At 41.3% G+C, this 15,643-nt stretch overlaps 1 protein-coding gene across 3 annotated transcripts in view; it reads left to right on the top strand.

The window, feature by feature from the left end:
- Positions 1 to 529: 529 nt before the first annotated feature.
- The window catches only part of prex2 (phosphatidylinositol-3,4,5-trisphosphate-dependent Rac exchange factor 2), an 87,905-nt gene continuing 72,791 nt past the window's right edge, over positions 530 to 15,643 (top strand). For 2 of the 3 annotated variants that reach the window (XR_004655204.1, XM_034861745.1), the window contains exon 1: positions 531 to 986. Coding sequence is in view for 2 of the 3 variants with exons in the window: in XM_034861745.1 (XP_034717636.1) it covers positions 849 to 986 (138 nt within the window). In the remaining variant the exon portion in view is untranslated. Of the gene's footprint in view, positions 987 to 15,643 lie in introns of all 3 variants that reach the window. The other variant, XM_034861747.1, reaches the window with a different exon arrangement.

The raw sequence follows: 15,643 nt of genomic DNA, 5'->3' as shown, positions 1-15,643 counted from the left end.
CACCTTTGCAGATACACTTTATTTCCTTCACTAGATCACCCCAGACATTTCTGTATCATTCTCCTGATCTTTACAGAAATAAACGTTGTAATTTGTTTGATGTGATGAGTCAGTGTATGAGGTTAGGACATATTATATTATTATAGTCTGGTCTATGAACATGTAGCTTGTCTGTTCCAGGATTCAGGAGTGTCAAGACAACCGGAGATTACAACCAGAAGAACTGTTATTGTCTCTTCAAATTAAAATGATACAGACAAAATAAATAGGCTACTCCATGGCATCAATTTAGCCAATGTACATTTTATTTCCAAAGTGTCGTTTTCAACCGTTTTCACCAGCAATTTCAATCGATTATAGTCCGTTTGTATGCTCATAAACCCATGTCAGTTAAATGTGTGAGTTGGAGTTTTTTTTCCTTCTCAAAATCTGTCGCTACAGTTTTATACTGAAAACACCAGCCGGAAGTCGTCGCGTGAACTCCGGCTACCTTGACACTGGTCCTCCTTTGCATTAGGCTGTAGGGAGGCTGGATTAGGATGAAGACTTTAGGAGTCACATGAACTTTCTAACTGGTGTCCACTTGTTGCACGCTCTTCAGTCACGTTTTGTATTAAACTGTTTCGCGCTGTTGACTCGGTTCCATTTTATTTTTCTACATTTCTTTTTTTTTTTTGCTTCTCACGCGTTGTTACCCGGGAATTGTTACTTTTTGTGGACTTCCAGTGCAGACACCGACCGGTTACCCTCGGTGTTTACCATGCTGCAAAACTTTACACAACAGAAACGTGTTTTGTGATGTGAACCGTTTGCCGAAGGAAGTAAGGTTTAGCATTCATTTACTCACCATGACTGAGGAGAGCAGAAGTGAGCACAGAGCTGAAAGCGGGAAAGACTTGGAGAAGCAGCTGCGGTTACGAGTGTGCGTCCTAAATGAACTTTTGAAGACTGAACGGGATTACGTTGGGACACTAGAGTTTCTCTCGGTGAGTTGTGACAATCATTTTAACCAGAAGTGCCCATTTTACTCAAGAAAACTAAACCCCAAAGCAAGCAAACAAACAAAAATAACCTGTTTAGTATGCATGGAGCATCAGGCTTCAGGGCAAGAACTCGTGTAGCCTGCTAACGTTAACGTTACATGTTGACTTCAATAACCGCCCCTGCATGCTAATAATGTCCGAAAGATGTCTGATACAACCATCAACTTACCTGTAATACTCTCTGAATCGGTCTTTTTAATGGAGATATTAACTTTTCAGATTGCAAGTGTGAAATTGGGAAAGCAGGCACGACCTGACATGGCACACAGGGATGGTTATCCTCTTCTCAGTCTGCTCATAGGCTGTTAGAGGGTCATATGTGGTTTGTCTGATCAGAAGCGAGTTCAAGTCCTGTGGGGCACTAAAAATGCAGATAAATCACAAAATCAAAATCATTTTTTTTCTTTTTTAAATGACTTATTTCTTATTTATTTTTCTATTCAGGCACTGTTTACCATGTAGCTACACCCCACAGTCATCAATCCACCTTTACAATCATTCCATATTAGAAAGCAACCTTTAATCTGAAAGAGAGAAAAAGCTGAAATTCATGACGTAACATTCTATAATGACATCTGTCTTAGCTCACTGTGTCTTTGTAACAGCCAGGCTTGTAACTTGTGGTGTATTCTACAGCATTACTATTCCATCCATGTGATTACCCCACTTCTCACACAGCATAGCACATACAGTGTGAGTGTATTTAGCTGCTCCCTTTGCCAATTTATGATCCGATCCAGAAGTGTGGGGAGCTCTGCCAAAGAAGGCACAGGTGGACTCAAAAGAAAACCGCTGGAGCTGGCGCTCAGCTGGCAATACATCTCCTGCTGCACACTGACCTTTAACGCTTGGTTGCTGCAACATAGGAATAATGGGATGTCATCTTATTTGCTTTACATGAAATAACACCTAACCTCAAAGACAGGAGGGAAGGGAAACATCGGAAATGTCTCCTGGTTAAAAGCAGAAACCTGTGAAAAGTTGTTACTGTGTACAGTAGGAAATTAAGTCTTATTTGACAAAAGAAAGCTGTAGCATTAGAGGATTTTAAAACCCTGATATGATGTGATCTGGACTGCGATTTGGACGGCTTCCACTGTATTTACACCGCAGTTTCATCTTCTTATTGCGATGGGAACTTTGCGGGGGAGTCAGGTCGAAGGGGCGCCTTAATGTGTGTCATTAAGAGTGCTATTTCCCAGACCACATGTATTGTGTACACCCTGACCTCCCTCCCACTGTCCAGATGTTTCCAATGGAGGACAGAGGGACCAGGGTGGGGATGGAGCTCCATCTGCCCTTTCTTAGAAGTGGCATCACTGGAGAAATGGAGGAGGCGATTACATAAGGGAATGTGTCCTCTGTCCTGGTGGTGGGGGGTTTAGGGAATGCAGCCACCCCTCCTTTATCTCCCCTGTGGTGCTGGAACTGGGATTCATTTCAGAAGTGACTGATCCTTACAAGGCAACCCTGTTCTGGCCCAGGAATGTCGGAATGGATGCATCAGATTAAGATCTGACATAGAAAGATTGCAGTTGTTGGTTTAGCTGCGTGTTGGAGCTGGGTAATGATAATAAAGAAGCTAGAAAGTGAGAGAAATAGACAAGGGGCAGTATTATCCACTGTCTTATCATCTGGTAGGTCCTAGGGAGTATTGTGGAAGATGCTCAGGATGATCAAAGACAGTCCCACTGGGGAGAGGGGTCATTTAAAGACTTTCATCTGATCCCACACAAACGCATGGTTACCTCCCCCGCTTCCTCTACCGCCACGCTAGAACCAGCTATGAGCCACACAAAGTTCTGTGTGTCTGGAGGTCAGAATGGAGGACAACCCGGCCCCCCCTCTGTGCGACTCCCTGGTGGGATAATCCAGGGGCCTCCGAGTACAAGCAGGGAGAGAGTTGAACGGGATATTGCTTGAGGGGAGAAGGTAAAAGGGTAGAGCTGATCACACAGTAGATATTGCCAGGAGGGTAAAGGGTGGTGGGGGGCGGGGAGTCTCCGCCAGTGGCTGGGCTTGGTGCCTTCTCTTGTAAATCATATTTCCTGGAGGAGGAATTCCTCCGAGGATAGGAAATGCTGGGGAACAATGAGGCGCTGGTCAGTAGCCAAAGTTGAACTGTAGAGCAGAGATTGTTGCTGCTGATCTGTGGGACCCTAACACAATGCACATCGCACATACCTCACAATTAAGGTAGTGGAAAACAAAATGGAGGATTAGAGCGATTTGTCCCAGGACAGTCAGAGCCAATTGTGTGGCCGTACCCAACCTCCCGTGGGAAAATACACAGACTACATCTTGAGGGTGTCATTATTGGAAGTCTAAATTTGACTTTCTTTGGAATTAAAGCACCACTTTCGAAACTGTGCGTACTAAACTTCCACAGTAGTCGGACAGTGAGAGGAAGGCTCCAGGGAAGCTGTTTAAAAACTATCAGGCCGATCTCATATAATGTACAATTATAGCAGGAGACAGTTGGGGGCGGTGGACACTGGTGTTTATCTTGGACAGCTACGAGCCAATGAAATGATAGTCATTCTTAGAAAAGTCTAAACGAGGGGAACAAATCATGACACAATGTAAGCAGTCATTTTAATCAGGTCTTCACCTTTCTGCAGTTTTTGTTTTTAGTTATCAGTTCTTCGTTTCTACTCACAGTGTCAAATGAAATCATTTACAACAGTCTCTGACATTGTACGCTGTTGACAGAGAGACATTGAAAGCCATTTGCTTGCATGATAAGCACTTAGAAGGGAGAATACAAGACGGGACAATGGAGGAAATCTTTTATGTCCGTATTCTGGAGCCACAATTTCACTTAATATATTCCAATCCAAAGAGCTTTGCAGTGCATTAAGTGGTCCCTCAGCTGCTGCCCCCCCCCCCCCCCCAAAAAAAAAAAAAGCCTGTAATGAAGGAACCACAGAGTGTAACGTTTAAAACATTTTTAATCTCTAGTGAATGAAATGAATGGGGTTTGAAACATCTTTTAACTACAGCTGGATATGATTATGCTTGTTTTAGATGCTGGACTTCATGTGGAGAGGTAGTTGGTCAGCAAACATGTTGGTGGCTACTCTAAGTCAGGAGTGTCTTCGGTGAAAATGGCTGCAGGAAGTTGTGTAATCAAGCCTAATGGAGAAAGCAGCCGCTTAGAAGGCTATTTTCCCGTCTCTGAAACCCAGGTGTTTAAGTAAACCATCTTTGTATTTGTATAGAGAGGTTTTGCATCTCTTTCTCTCACAGACATTGGATTTGTTTACATCTTGGTCAGGAGAGTCAGATTATCCCCGCAGCAACCAAGGAGTTTACTCATTTGCTTGTAAAATATGACGGGGGGGGGGGGGAGCTAATGACCTATAAGTTCAGGACCTCTTGTTCCTATCCTTTTCCTGTCTGTTAATCTGTAGGCTTCATGCCAACATCCATCTCCCTACTGTGTTCTGATGGAAACAGGAACTGAAGATGCTGATAGTCTGTACGTCCTGATTTGATGGAAGCACACAAACAAAAATGTGTAAACAGAGAAAAGCCAAGTTTCAGTGTGTCTGAGTGTGTGCGGTAGCAGGCTTGAACGGAGGCATGCAGTATTTGTATTAAAAGCAAAATTGTACTTTTTTGTTTTGAATAAATCCTTAATTAACTGAGATGATTTGAACTAAAAATGTTAACAAGGTAGTATTTCACTCACAGCTAAAAGTTAAATTGTTCATGTCTTAGTGGTCAGAAGCCAAACATGTTAAGATCTGTTGGAGGAGGAGGAGGTGATGCTAGGTTAAAGAAGGCAAAGCGGTAGTTTATGTTAGTGTAATGACACTGACACCACGTGACATAGCCCCTTAAACATTATTTACTTAGCTATTTATAGAGTTAAAAAAGAGAGAAGTAAATCAGATATGTTTCCACATGTGTGCTCACATGATGTTGGTGCGTTTGGATTGGTTGGTTTTGAGGCTAAGGGCGGGTGCTTAGAGCCCTTTACAGTTGCTTACATTAGTAATTCTCCATAATGGGCTGTATTTAGTGATAAGAGAATCCGCAGAGTTCAGTGTGTTCGCACAGGCTGCTGTTTCGTCCCTGCTCTCTTCTGTCTTCCATAATGACTTCCTTTATTCATTTAAGATTACGCCATCATACCGTTACAAATTCCACACCTACCTCTTATGCACACTACGGTGCTCTTTCTTTCTTTTTTTTCACAACTGTGTCCCAGAGGTAGCAGTGACTGCATATGGTCTATCCATTATTTTGGATGCTGTGTTGACAAGAATGATCCCTACAAGGCTGGGGCTGACTGTATACCCATCACTGTCTGGCCTTAATCTTGAACTTTATAAAGAGGCTGAATGTATTTCTGTTACATTTGTTTATGTGTGTGTTTTGTAAAATGGAGAGAGTAGCAGAAGAAAAAGAAATGGAAGCAGAGACAGAAGTGAGATGTTTTTCTCCTTTACTCTTTTAAATTGGATTAGGTCAATTTCTGCTCTCCGAGAATACAGACAGGTTCTCTCTTGTGTCAGTCCTCATTGTGAGGCTCCTGAACTAATGATGTGGCTCACCTGCATGTCAGTTTCACACCACAGCCACACAAGTAACCTGCCTGATTATAAGTTTTCATACAATATGTCTCTATTTGGTCATATGCATGTTTATTTTGTGCCTTTTGTAACACAATGCTAGACTGGGTAAACCCCGCCCACTCTGCTGGCAGTTTGATTTTGCGCTGCAGCTCGATCTGGAAACCTGCACGTTTAATTTTCCTGCTTCAGTTCACAATTTTGTGGGAACCAATCACAAACTGGCTCATCTACCTGGCGTGCTACTCAACTTTGGTTTAACCCGGCGACGATAGAAAAGCGACCAAGCAGCTTCATGTTTACATTTAACATAGCGGCCACCAAAGCCCAGCAACCCGTTGGTATCTCTTTTGCTTCTACATCATCTGGATCTTTGTTCTGATTGGTTGAAGGACTTTCCAACTGCGTACAGAGTCATTTGAACTATCACACGCTGGTCACGGCTCTTGTGCAGAGAAAATACAGAGCACATTCCCCAGACCAATGCTCAGTCTCAAATCTATTGAACCCGTCTGATAGCCAGACTCCCACAATGCATCAGTCGATGTTGAACCTGTTTAGCAACACATCTTAAAGATAAATCGGTCTTTAACCAGCCTGAAGATGAATGATAGGAGGATCAGCTCAGCAGCAACAGAGCCCTCTCCTGCTGAGATTTTTGCATCAACCTTGCATTCTATTTTATCTATAAAAACACTGAGTAGGATTATCCTTTATCTTCCTACTGAGCCGTACTGTCTGGCAGCTTCTGTGTTTTGCATGCCTTTTGATATTTTATCCATTCATCTTTACAAAAAAGAAAAGAAGATTTAGCAATCTCCTAGATGTAGCAAATTAAGCAGAGTGATTACCATTTGGGAACTATTAAGTAACATGCATTCCTCCATTACATAACAATACATTAGTTAGTTGTGGAATTACTAGAAATATTGAAAATTGGAAATTGTAATGTTTAGTAAGAGTGAAAGTTAATGTAATTTGATTTAAAGGATTGTTTCCAATATGTTGACATGTGTGTAGGACTTGATGTTCAACCACAATCATTTAGTGTGACCAAAATCTGCACTGAGAGCTAAATGTTGGATTTAATTTATATTTGGGCAATTTCTGTAATATGGCTTTGGTTTAGACAACATTTCACTCTTAATACATTTGGCTTCTTTTAAATGGAAATGGAATAGTTCAATGTTTTGGGAAATACACGTATTCACTGTCCTGCAGAGAGTGAGATGAGAAGTCCGACACCACACTCATGTATTTACAATAAATATGACACTACAGCCAGCCGCTGGTTAGCTTAGCTTGCTAGTTAGCTTAGCTTGCTGGTAAGCTTAGCCTCCAAACTGCTCCTCTAGCTAGACATTCAGCATTAGTTAGACTAAACTAACTTTTTACTTTGGTGTTTGTCTAGTCTAGCCTATGACTGATTACTATTTGATTAGTCTCTTACACCTTTTTTCTGTCGGTTCAAAATTGTTCCCTCAAGTAAAAGTTGATCTAAAAAAATAACCGTTCCTCTAGAAGGTTCTTGCACTGTAGAGCGTTCTCTTGCTTTGTCTCAGAGGCCATTTTTCAAGCAGGATTTCCTTCCTTCCTGGCCCTCCCCGTCTTTACATTGTGCTACATGTTTCCTGCTTCAACACACACACACACACACACACACACACACACACACACACACACACACACACACTTACCCCACTGTCTGAATTGCATTGAATCCATGGAGTGGATTTAGCTCAGGAGGCAGAGGTGGTGCTGTGCTGCTGCCCAGAGGAGAAGGCAGCCTTTGATTTGGCCAGTGCCAGCTGCCCGGTCACATGGTGCTCACGTGCGATAGGTTGAAGAGCGGCGGGTCTACGGTAGACACTTGTCAGGACGTTCATGGAGTGTGAAGGGGTCATCATAACAAGGGGGGCTCTGTTTTTTGCTGGCATGCTCTGCCACAGGGAACCCTCACACACAGACATGCACTCACACTTGTGTCTGTTTGGTGCTCTCAAACCTGCTTAGACATTGCAATTATTCTGCACAACACGGAAAAAATGTTTACAAATGAATTAAATGCTGGTCTGTTGCTTATCAGACAGATTACGGTTTTTCTTGGTAAAAGAATTTACCAACCATGAGGTTTTGGCCTTATGAAATGTCCCACAAACACTACTGCAGCTTTTTCTACATTTCCAACTCTGACTCTGAAACAATTTTGATAAAGACTCCCGAGAATAGGTTTGGACACGTTCATGTTCTTCTTCTCTTTGGTTTAAACTCACACTTTAAATGTCATTTGTGTCTCCGTCTGCTAGGGCTGCCCGATTATGGCCAAAATGATAATCACGATTATTTTTTTCAAGATTGAAATCAGTATTAATTATCACGATTACTTGTTGATTTTAACCTAAACAAATTTTATTGTCACATAGTATAACTGCTTTCACATCCATATTGTGCTACATTCCGGTTAATGCATCCATATTGTGTATCAATGTTGTCTGAACTGCATCATGGTCGTTTCACACCTGTGTGAGTAGCTCACCAGGAGTCAGGCGCAGACATTGGACACAGACATATTCAGTGGATGAATTGCTTCATTCCAGCTGCTTATGTATTGCCTTATGTGCCAGGGTCACTTAAATAAAACACAGAAAATAGTGAGGAGTTGGAGAAGCCCCAAAGCACATCGCTAAGTTGGTTTTCATGTTTCCTTTACACATCAGCTTGTTCATGCATTTTCCCCAAAACAATAAAGTTTCAGATGACATTCCGATAACTATCTCATTTTGTATTGAAAGAAACGTCTTCAACTGCAGTACATTTTTTTAGGAGTTATGTGGTGCTCATACGCGCTGCCTGAAATCTTAAATGAACGTCGTCCAGAGATAAATAAGCTTTTGGTCACTCACAGAACCTGTAAAGTGAATACACACCATGCCATCTGTTGTTAATTAAAACCAGAGATCCTGCATTGAGCAGAGCAGATGAGCACTAGCTCTATAGCCACTCCCAAGATAAACATATTAACATCCCCTGCCACATTAAGAATGTCTGTTTCCTGAATGCATTCCCAGGGGAGAGAAACAAGCTTGGGAAAACAAGGCCGAGGTGGAGGTGTCGTCAGGACCGGTTGAAGACAGCAAGTGCCTGGCTTATGGGAGAGAATCACTGCAAAGAGCCTTTTTTTCCCTTTTCGGATGTTCTCCTGTACGCTCGCAGCATTCACAGACTGACTCCGTTTGTCTCTGGTCAGGACGTTTTTGGTGGAAGTTTTAGCTTGCCAGGAATTTGATGTGTGTGTATGTGTATATATACAGTAGGCGTATGTTTGGAAGGCGTCATCCCTGCAATGTTGAATTCCGGTTTAAAAGCAGTTCCTCTGTGCAGGAAGTATGGTAAAGGCCCCGTATCCTCCCTACAGGATTGTTGTGTTAACAAGGCAAAACAAGGCTCTCTTTTTTTCCCTCCCTCTGTACTTCTTTTACTGTTTTTTATGCTTTGTATCTTTCTATCGTTGCTGTTCTTTCATTTACACACACACACACACACACACAAATCCGGAGACTCAGGTGTTGGGAGAGCTTTGCCTGAGGGTGCCGAGCTGCTCGTGCACCTGTTACATGCCATTCTTTACCTGTTATCACAGTGCCATCCTGGGGAACAGATGTAAAACACACACACACACACACACACACACACACACACACACACACATATATATTCTAGAAGACTGTTACGTTAATGAGCATACCTTCACAGTCTAGTGATTCACTACAGTGGGCTTTTTCGAGTGGAAGCCGTTGTTTGTCTCTCCGTCTCCGGGGTTGAGTTTTCTTTGTCTCGTCTTTTTCATTTTGTTTACAAGAGAGGATACTTTTACAGATGGTGGATTAGAATACAATTGAATACATGTGTGGTAATATTTCCTATACATTTGAATCTTTTTTTTACTCCACTAATGATAAATGAAAGTGGATCAATTCTTGTATACACACAGGATGTTTGTGGGTGTTTGTTTGCCAGCTCGCCAATTGGGACAACAAAGCACATCAGTGAATCACCAGTGGACAAAAGAGCCAGTTTGTCCAATAGACTCTGAGAAAGGCCTATTCAATCTTCCAGAGTTTATGCTGGTGACCACTTCCAATGAACTCAGATTCAAAAGATTGAATAGATTGGACCTATTTCAATTGTTAAAAATGGATCCCACATCACCACAAAAAAAGCAATTTCACTTTTGGTAGTAGTAGAAGTTTTTATAATTGAAATTGTGCTGACATTGCAATGTTTTTTAAAAAACTCTTTAATATACTGTATGTGCTTATTATTTTTAATTTCAAGGAGAGCATAGGGTTCTACGGTTGAACCAATCGATCTGCAGGGACCTAAAATGGTTGTTTTGCTTGTAACACGTCAAACAGGCCCTGTGTTCACGCCTACTCCTCCAATTGTTTTAACTTGAGAGCGTTAAGTGGATGTTTGAGGCTAGCTTTGCACCTGATTCTAAAGCATAGGAGCAGCTACGTAGCTTCTTTTTTAAATCAAAGCAATTTGCTGCATCATTTTGCTCTTTTGTATTTGTTTAGTGCTCTTTTCCTTTCAGGGTTGGATTTGTATTCCCATCACAGCCCATTCTGCCGGCTGTGTAATGTGATGAACGTGTGTAACTCCTCTTGCACTCTCTTCATTTTCTTTTCCACTCACTTTACATTCACTATAGCATTTTTCTTTGTCCCAAGCACTTGTTCTGGTTTGGCAAATATACTGTACACACACTTTATTTCAAAGAGCAAGAATGTCCATCATTGTCTCTTTTGTTATGTCATCATTAGTTTACGTGTTTGAGGAAGCCAGTGACCTCTGTGTTTGTCTCTGGTGGGAATCATCATCTGTTTCATTGAACACAGAGACATATCCAGTAGGAATGGCCAGCCTTCCGCTGATTGTATCTTTGCTTACTGGTTGAGAGTTGCCTGGGACAACAACATTGCATAATGTCCATTCAAAAAGTGTTCTGACCTCGGTTGGCTCAGCGCACACTCTGTCGGCATGGAAACAGATCCCCAGCCAGTCTGTAACCCCTCTGCCTTTCTTTTCCTATATGACACTGAAGTCCATAGGAGGCTGGATATAATTTCAACTAGCCTGAGCAGAAGTTTTATTGTCATATGCACAGTAAGGAAACATGTTTCCCAGTTCAATGAAATTCTTCCTTTGCTCTCCACAGATTGCCGAACAATCTGAAATCTACAATATGTACTACAAATATACAAAATCATTTTTTTTTTTAAAGCAACATGTGAAAAATAAAGCACTAATAATAATAAACAGTGAAAATGTAAATAGGCTCTCCTGTGGACTCTGCAGTGGTAGATGCTCTGCAGAGAGGACAGTGGAGTCCTGGGGTCTTCCCTGCAGCCTTTACCACTCTCTGCAGGCGTTAACGGTCCATAGCACTAGTGCCGCCATACCACACGGTGATGCAGCTGGTCAAGATGCTCTCAACACTGCCGCTGTAGAAGTTGCTGAGGATATAAGGTAACATACCAGACTTCCTCAGCCTTTTCAGAAAATACAGCAGCTGCCTTCTTTACCAGCTGTGTGGTGTTAAGTGTCCAAGTGAGGTCCTTGCTTATGTCGACGCCCAGGTGCTTACCCTCGCTACTTTGTGCTCCCCGGATGTAAAGTGGCTGATGAGGTCTCCTCTTTTTCCTTAGGTTCACTATCAACTCCTTCGTGTTGTCTGTGTTGAGGGAGAGGTTGTTGTCCTTTCACCATGACACCAGTCTGGAAACCTCCCTCTTGCTGGCATGTTTTAGCAAACATGTCAACAAAATGCAGTTGTTGAGCGAGCTGTCACTCATAGATCGAGTCCGTTATCCACTCAGTCCAGTCAGTCACCGTAAGGTGATGGAAAGGTCTGTGAAGTGGACTGCAGGTCTGTTAACTGAATCTGAGTTCGGTTTTAGTGTCACCGTAAAGGTCAGATTGTTATCACATTGGAGTATTGCTGCGTCAGGCCATGATTTCTACTACAACAACTATGTTGCCCACAGCATAAGAGCTTGTGTTGATTAATGGCAGGTAGGGCCACACGCAGTGATTGGACCAATCTATTCATCGCGCCCATCTGCTCTGTGGACTGATGACAACTTTAATGGTTTTTTAATGTGAAGTCTCTCCTCAGCCATCAGAGTGACAATCCAGGTAATTATACCTGGGCTGTAGGGAGCAAAATTACTCTCTGACAGTTTTTTTTCTTATTGAATGCTGTTGTGTTGATACATGTCGATTAAGGATAGAAAACATGTGTACTTTATGTCCAACAAGTAGAAAGGAAAATGTCTGATGCGCAAAAGAACATCCTTGCCAAAAATTAGTGACTACTCACACTCTTTAGCTGTGTGTGTGTGTGTGTGTGTGTCCGTGTGTCCGTTTGTCCGTGTGTCCCTGTTTGTGCGCGCGCGCAATATTTTCAGAGTTTTAAAAAACACTATTTAAACCATAAAGAATAGTCATAAACTTACATTTGTGTAGCAAAAACAATGACTTGTTGTTGTGTAATTATTACTCAGTTTAAAATGTCTATCCATCTCTGTTCACCGAAAGTGGGACATGGATCCCAAACAGCTTCTTTTTGAGTTTTAAAATGCAACGAAGTCTGCTTGAGATGCAGCAGTGGCCAGTGCCCAGGCATGGTGGATTCCTGCTAGAAAGCACATCCAGTCCCACAAACAAAATGTGTCTCTCTGGAATTCAATTGGTCATTACTGAGAATGAGGACAAAGATAGCAACCTTGGTGGAGTTTTTCTTCTTCTTTCAGGTCATGACTTCTTCAACAGTTTTTTATTTATTTTTATGTAAAATTCATCCCTTAAATTTAATTAGTTCTATTTAGTAATAACAAAGCTTTAAGCCAGCTGCCTTACTCTGTGATGCAATCAAGAGACACATTCTGGACGTTACAATACTGGATTTGGTCAATTCGTACAATGCCATAAGCCGTACATTCAGGCGTTTGCAAATAAGCTGTGCATTTATGTACGCAGCGCTGTCAGGTACTGTACAAACCTGGAAATGGGCTTATATTCACAGGCACCCAGGGTACTGTTACTGATTCAATAAATCCAGACAGTCAGTCAGCTTCCCTTTCACTGTCCGTGTCTCCTAACGACATCAACAAGGCAGTTTTGGCAGTCTCTTTGGAAGAGACATGTTTGTTTTCACAAATCCAATCTGAACTGACCACAATTCTAGGAAAAACATGAACAGAGCCTCAAATTGTTCAGACTTTTGTTTGTTTTCTCTGCGGTGTACCCAAAAACTGCATGAAAGATCTTTTTAATTTTACACTTCTGTGTGACAAAAACAAACTCCCTTTTATCTTTTGGGTGATAACAAAATTTATTATCTCCATCCAATCAGATTAAGAGCTCCTGAACTCCATTATGCTGTGTCTTTTTTCTTATGTTGTTTACTTCTGATAAGCATCGGCAGTGTGCACCTTATGTTTTGCTTCACATTGAGCCCCCTCCCCCCATAGCTGTAGATATACTGTATAATTAGTGCTTTAAAGATATAGCGATTATGTCCTGTTGAATAGACTCTTCACGATTAATACTGAAGTGATAGACTTTCTAATGAGACAATGTTTGATGTCACGCGTCTATGATAGGAATGATGATAGGAAGCTGTTTTTTGTTGCAAATTAGCACTTGTTTGGCCCAGCTAAGGGCCTGTACTGTAAGCCCTGTCATGCCTGTCGAAGTCTGCGCCGTGTTTGTACATATTAGACTTGCTAATCAGATGCTAATGCTTGTGAGTGGCAGAGTTGCAAGGAAGCTACAGAATGGTAATCAGCATGGAGTTGGCCTACAACAAAGAGGCTGATTATTTAAGCCTGTTTTTTTTTCCAACCACAAACCCGGATTCAAACATTCACTTCTTTTAGAGTGTTGCTTGATATCAATACATCATGATTAAGATAATTTCAGTCATTTCTTAGTCATTTTGTGTCTTTAACAGAACATGGTTTTGTAATTAGCTTGTAATGGAGGGTTTTCACTGATTTAGCCCAGCCCCCTTTCCGTCTGTTCACGAATAATCAAAGGAAAGGTTTCAATAAGATTACCGTAGTCCCAACTACTCACTTAGATCCTGGTGTTAAGGAATAATTCTTGGCTTGTCTGCTCATTACAGTAGCCGGTTTACATGTGTTGTGGTTGTATTATGTTGGCTTGCTCAGGTCAGGCTGCCTGCTGGACAACAGAAGGCATTATGGCCCTCAGTAGGGCGGTAAAGGGACGCGCGTGGTTAGGGTCAACTGCAAAGACGGATGTGACGTCTTACTGCACTCACAGTGACTTTATGTATCACACTGCCTTTCAGTGTGGAGCTTGATTGCGGTGGTCATGTGATTATGGAGCTGCTGTTGGTTTGTGTCATGCCAGACCAAATGAGGCTTTGTGCTGCTGAACGGTTTTTCACTGTAAGAATGTCTTATGTTGTTGCACTGTCTCTGTTGTAGGGGTGGGAATCTCCGGAGGCCTCACGATACGATATAATCACAATACACTCATGTCATGATACCATATAATCATATTTTAAACCTATTGCAATATTTTGCAATATATTAATTTTATTCCCAATTTCAAATGATGTCCCAAAAAAGACATTTTGTCAACATCTGTTACATCTCAAAAGATACATTTCTCTGTTTGTTCATCTCACTTTAATTTAAATGATGCAAAATGGGATTGTCAAGCAGACAAACTGACCAACACATATACAGTAATAGATCGATACCTGCCGCCTTGTCTGTCATTTTGCAAAGGGTTTAGGTGAAGATTGGTGGGATCAGTTGATTAAGTCAGAACTTTTGTTTGAGTTTCGACAGCTTTGCTGCGTTCTCTGTGAGCTCCGTTTTCAAACTGTTGATTAAGGCATCATTTCCTTTTCTCACTTTTCTTTCATTTGGTTAATTAACTTCAGTGTTTTTAGTCTTCACCCTGGGCTTTTAGTGCCCAGTGTAAGGTTTGGCACAATAAAATACAATCGGCACTTCATTCTAGATCTCCTCTCTGGTTTTAACTGGCTTGAGTTACTGCCTTTTATGGCATTTGGAGGGTACTGAAAATAAAGTTAGTTATGCGACATGGGAAATGAAAACAAATGTCGGCAAGACAAAAGCCAAATCACACACATATGTGTTTTTGTGATGTTGTGCCAAGGCTTTTTTTTTTTAAAACCTGCTTTTATTCAAATTTGACACTAGGGATCGACCGATATGGATTTTTATAGGGCCGATAGCGTTTTTTAAATTTTGTATTACTCGATACGGGCTGCTGATTTTCAAGAGCCATTATTTGGAGCCGATGCTGCTTTTGCTCCCTCAGTTTACATCATAAAAATGACGAGATGATAACAAATGTTACAAGTCTCAACATTTAACAAATTGTAAAACAGGCGAGGTAGAACAAGTAAAAACAAGTTTTAAGTACTGAAAATACTGAAAATCTATATTTAAGCATAATTAAAATTCTGAAAATATATTCTAAAAATTTTTGAAGCGTAAATAAAATAATTACACTATTGCACACAGTTGCAACAAGCAAGCAGCATAATAAAATTATACACTGTAGCATACTTAAAATAAAATGAGCACGCCTAAGGCTAATATGCGCCTATATGCAAAGACCACACAGTAGTAGATCTAAACAAAATGTAAAAGAAGCTGGCAGATTTGTCAAACATAAATCAGCAGAGGAAAATAACGTGATGTCAGATGCACATTAAGCAACAAATAGTTGAAGTTTCTGTTCTAAACTGCATCAACGTTAAAAGGTATAAATACCACGTATAAAACATATCTCTCAAAGTTTTAAAAGCTCCCCTTCAGTTTGTGCAGCACTCTCATATATTGCTGTGGTGCGTGTGTCCCACTAAGTCAGACAGACAGACAGACACACACACACACACACACACACACACACACACACACACACACACACACACACACACACACA

The sequence above is a fragment of the Etheostoma cragini genome, chromosome 22, assembly GCF_013103735.1.
Source record: "Etheostoma cragini isolate CJK2018 chromosome 22, CSU_Ecrag_1.0, whole genome shotgun sequence".
Classification (NCBI taxonomy): Eukaryota; Metazoa; Chordata; class Actinopteri; order Perciformes; family Percidae; genus Etheostoma; species Etheostoma cragini.
Note: the sequence above shows the minus strand (reverse complement) of the source record. Positions and strands in the feature narration are given on the sequence as shown.